The sequence below is a fragment of the Corapipo altera genome, unplaced genomic scaffold (genome assembly GCF_003945725.1).
Source record: "Corapipo altera isolate COAL_440 unplaced genomic scaffold, ASM394572v1 61095, whole genome shotgun sequence".
Classification (NCBI taxonomy): domain Eukaryota; kingdom Metazoa; phylum Chordata; class Aves; order Passeriformes; family Pipridae; genus Corapipo; species Corapipo altera.
Genome location: NW_020887247.1, coordinates 1 through 4479, shown reverse-complemented (window position 1 = coordinate 4479; position 4479 = coordinate 1). Strand labels below are relative to the sequence as shown.

General features: G+C 60.4%; 1 protein-coding gene across 1 annotated transcript; it reads left to right on the top strand.

The window, feature by feature from the left end:
- The first annotated feature begins 6 nt into the window (after positions 1-6).
- Positions 7-2295, top strand: LOC113941523 (class II histocompatibility antigen, B-L beta chain-like). The gene is made up of 5 exons (XM_027632675.1): positions 7-48; positions 541-810; positions 1421-1702; positions 2003-2109; positions 2221-2295. Exons 2-5 carry the CDS (start codon positions 555-557, stop codon positions 2227-2229), a joined length of 654 nt encoding a protein of 217 aa, XP_027488476.1. The 5' UTR covers positions 7-48; positions 541-554; the 3' UTR covers positions 2230-2295.
- Positions 2296-4479: the final 2184 nt, after the last annotated feature.

Genomic DNA, 4479 nt, shown 5'->3' with positions numbered 1-4479 from the left:
TCCTGGTGCTGCTGGGAGCCCCCCCGGCTGCGGGCGAGGAGCTGTCGGGTGAGCGGGGGGTGGGAAAGGGGATCGGGTGGGAAATGGGGGGAAAGAGGGGAGAAAAGTGAGTGGGAAGGGGGTCGGAAGGCCCGGAGTGAGTGGGAGGGGTGTGGGAGCCTCAAAGTGAGGGCGGGGAGGTCTGGGGATTGTGGGGCCGGTGGGAAAGGGGTGGGAGAGGGGGGCAAGGGGGTGTGGGGGAGCAGGCAGAGGGGTGCCCTGGGTGTCCCTGGGTGTCCCTGGAGCCCTGGAGCGGTTCCCTGGGGCTCTGGGGGGGTGGGATCGGCAGTGGGGGGGTCCCCAACCCCCCTGTCCATCCCCGGGGGGCTGATGGGGGGGTTCCCCTCACTCAAGATCCGGTGCTGAGGCGTCCGTGGGGGGGAGGGGGTGGGGGGGGGGGGGGGCGGGGGGGCCCCCGGGGCCCCCGACCGGGGGGGGGGGGGGGGGGGGGGGGGGGGGGGGGGGACGGGGCACCCCCTGACCCGTGTCCTGCACACACAGGGGTGTTCCAGCACATGACAAAGTCCGAGTGTCACTTCATCAACGGCACCGAGCGGTTGAGGCTCTTGAAGAGGTACATCTACAACCGGCAGCAGTACGCCCACCTTGAGATCGATTTGGGGACCTATGTGGGGGACACCCTGTTTGGGGAGAAGGTTTACAGAGAGTGGAACTACCTCCCGGAATGGCGGGAGTTAAAATGGTCTGAGATGGAAAGGTTCTGCGGGCACAACTACGAATTCTCCACCCCACTCCTGGTGAACCGCAGAGGTGAGCATGGGGCAGAGCGGGTTCCCTCGGCCCCTGCCCAGGGAATGACCCTGGAGCCCCTCAAACCCTCCCTTGGAATCACCTCAGACCCCTCAGCCCTCCATGTGCCCGTCCCTTGGCCTTTTGCCCCCTCCCAGTCCATCGGAGTCCACCCCAATCCATCCAAGTCTCTCCCAGTGCCCTCCAGTCCATCTGAATCCATACCAGTTTTTTCCACTCCATCCCAGTCTCTCCCAGTTCCCCCCCCCCGTCTCCACCCCGCTGCGGCCACCGAGCTCACACCCCTCAGCCAATCCCAGCGCGTCTCTGTGATGACGCTCCAGTTGCCAGGCAGACCCAAACCAAAGAGTTCCCTCACCACGACTCAGCCTCCCAGTCCTTCCCAGTTATTCCCAGTCCATCTCACTTCACTCCCAGACCCTCCCGATCCATTCCCAGACCCTCTCAGTCCCTTCCCAGTCATTCTCACTTCACTCCCACATCTCCCAACTCTCTCCCCAGTGCTCCCCCAGCCCCTTCTACCCCAGTCTATTCCCAGTCCCTCCCACTGCCATCCCAGTCCTTCCCAGTGGCCCCCAGCTGATCCCAGTGTCTCCCCCCTCCCTCCCAGTGCCCCCCAGCGTGTCCATCTCGCTGGTGCCGTCGAGCTCCCAGCCCGGCCCCGGCCGCCTGCTCTGCTCCGGGATGGATTTCTACCCTGCGCCGGTGCAGGTGAGGTGGTTCCAGGATGGGCAGGAGCTGCCGGAGCACGTGGTGGCCACCGACGTGGTCCCCACCGGGGACTGGAGCTACCAGGTGCTGGTGCTGCTGGAAATCCCCCCCCGGCGCGGGGTCACCTACAGCTGCCAGGTGGAGCACGTCAGCCTGGAGCACCCCCTCAGCCGGCACTGGGGTACGGCCCGGCCCCCCCAGCACCGGGGGCACACTGGCAGGGGGGCCGGGGGGGAAAGGGGGCGACTGGGTGCAACTGGGAGGGAGTTTGGTGGGTGCTGGGGGTGATGGGAGGGGGGTTGGAGGGTCCTAAAGGGTCTGGGAGGGGCCGGGTGGGATCCCTAAAGGGGCTGGGAAGGGACTGGCAGGAGGTTTGAGGGACCCCCGGGTGGGCTGGGGGAGAGCGGGCCGGGCTCTGTGGGGTGCCGGGGGGGGCGTGGGAGGAGGTTTTGGGGGTGCTGACCCCCCCGGCTCCCCCCAGAGATGCCACCGGACACCGTCCGCAGCAAGATCCTGGTGGGGGTCGGGGGCTTCGTCTTGGGCTTGGTCTTCCTGGCGCTGGGGCTCGGCTTCTACCTGCGGGAGAAGGTAAAGGGAGGTCCTCAAATGGGGGTCGTGTCCCCCCCCCTTGCTCTCCCACAGTCTCTGTGTCCCCCCTGTCCCCCCACCCCGCTCTCACCCCCTTTTCTCTCCCCACAGAGCTCCTGAGCCGCCGGCGGCCGCAGCCCCTCCCCGTGGCCTCGGGCCCAGCTGGGACCCCCCAGTCCAGCCCCACCTGCACTTTGGGGGGTCGTGTGTCCCCCCCGGCCCTGTTTTTCTTTGTATTCTGACCCCAGCCGGCTGCTCCCAGTGTTCCCTTTAAAACTTCCCAGTTCTCTGCACTCCTGATTATTGGTGAGAAGTGGAGGGGCTGCGAAAATCCCAGGAACAGGGGATTTGGGCACTCCCAGACAAAAAAAAAAAACCTGCTAAAGGTGGTTTGGGCACATCTAGAGCTCAAAAATCTGGGGAACAGGGGGGTTTAGGCACTTTCAGCTCTTCAAATCTTGGAAAAGAGGAGTTTGGGCACCATCAGTGTCTGAAAAACCCAGGAACAGGGTGGTTGGGAACATTCAGACTCCTAGAAACATGGGGATATGGGCTCTCCTAGACCCTAAAAATCCCAGGGACCGGGTGGTTGGGGCACTTCCAGACCCAAAAATCTTGGAAAAGAGGGACTTGAACACACCCAGACTCCATCAAAATCCCAGGAACTGGGGAGTTTGGGCACAATCAGGGCCACAAAATCCTGGGAACAGGGCACTTTGGGACATGTCAGCCTCCCAAATACCCAGGAAAAGGGGGCTTGGAAACATTCAGAGCCTGAAAAACCTGGGAATGTGGGGTTTGGGCAACGTCAGCCTCCCAGTAACCCCAAGAAGAGGGGGGTTTGAGCTCTCTCAGCCCCCAAACATCCTAGAAAAAAGGGATTTTGGTTCTCCCAGACCCACAAAACTGTGAGAACAGGGGAGTTTGGGCATACTCAGAGTCCCAAAATCCCAGGAACAGGGGGTTTGATCACTCTCAGCTCCTCTAGTCTTGGAAAAGAGGAATTTGGGCACCATCAGTGTCTGAAAAACATGGGAACGGGGGGTGGGGAACATTCAGACCCCAAAAATCTTGGGAACACGGGGGTATGGGCTCTCCTAGACCCTAAAAATCCAAAGGACGGGGTTAGGGCACTCCCAGAGCACAAACTATTGGAAAAGAGGGGCTGGACATTCCCAGACTCCAGAAATCCTGGGAACTGGGGGTTTGGGCACACTCAGACCCACAAAATCCTGGGAACGGGGGGGTTTGGGACAGGTCAGCCCCTCAAAAACCTGGAAGCAGGGGGGCTGGGACACACCCAGACGCTGAAAATCCTTGGAACAGGGGGGTTTGGGCAATGTCAACCTCCCAGTAACCCAGGAATGTGTGTTTGGGGTCTCCCAGCCCCAAAAAACCCTAGAAAAGAGCAGGTTAGGTACTCCCAGAAACCAAAAATTGTGAAAAAAGAGGGGCTTGGGCACTCCCAGACCCACAGAATCCTGGATGAAGGTGATTTGGGCACATCCAGACCCCCAAAATCCCTGGAACAGGGGGGTTGGGGCACTCGCAGACTCAGGAAATATTGGAAAGGAGGGGTTGGACACTCCCAGACTCCTCAAAATCCTAGAAACAAGGAAATTTGGGCACTCCCATCCCACCCAAAATCCCAGGAACAGGGGGGTTTGAGCACCTCCAGAGACACAAAATCTTTGGGGAAGGCATGTTTAGTCACCCCCAGCCCCTCAAAATCCTTGGACTGTGCAGGTTCAGGCCCTCAAATTTAGGGAAAACTGGTCTTTTGGCACTCCCAGATTTTGAAAATCTTGGAAAAAGTGGCTTTGGGCACTGCCAGCCTCTGAAAAACCTGGGAACAAGGAAGGGTTTGGCACACACAGACACCAAACATTGTGGGAAAAGAGAGGTTTGAGCACACTCAGATCCCCAAATTTCTGGGAATGGGGGGTAGGCGTTGGCCAATGTAAGTCGCCCAAAAACCAAGGAACAGGGGGATTTGGGCACCCCCAGATCCCAGGAATCCTGGGAATAGCAGGTGTAGAGCACCCACAAAGCCCGAAAATTTTGGTCAAAGGGGTATTTGGGCACTACCAGACAACGACACCAAATGTGGAGAAGCTCCAGGTCCCCAAAGTCCTGGAAAAGGGGGGTTTGAGTACACCCAAAAATACCTGGAAAAGGGGGATTGGGCACCCTCAGCCCCCCATCTCCCTCTTGTTTTGGCACCTCTGAGCTCCGGGACAACTTGATCCTGTGTTTAAGGTTCACTTGAGCTTTAGGAGCCCTGGCTGGGCATTTTTGGGTTCACCTGAGCTCCCCCCTCCCCCGCAGCCCACGGACCCCCCGAACCCCCCAGCCCCGGGGCTGCCGCGG

Bases quoted from the DNA above. Each gene is read 5' to 3' on its own strand.
- LOC113941523 (XM_027632675.1), top strand. From the start codon at position 555: ATGACAAAGTCCGAGTGTCACTTCATCAACGGCACCGAGCGGTTGAGG. The intron at 811-1,420 runs GTGAGCATGGGG...CCTCCCTCCCAG, and splicing joins ACTCCTGGTGAACCGCAGAG to TGCCCCCCAGCGTGTCCATC. The intron at 1,703-2,002 runs GTACGGCCCGGC...GGCTCCCCCCAG, and splicing joins CCCCCTCAGCCGGCACTGGG to AGATGCCACCGGACACCGTC.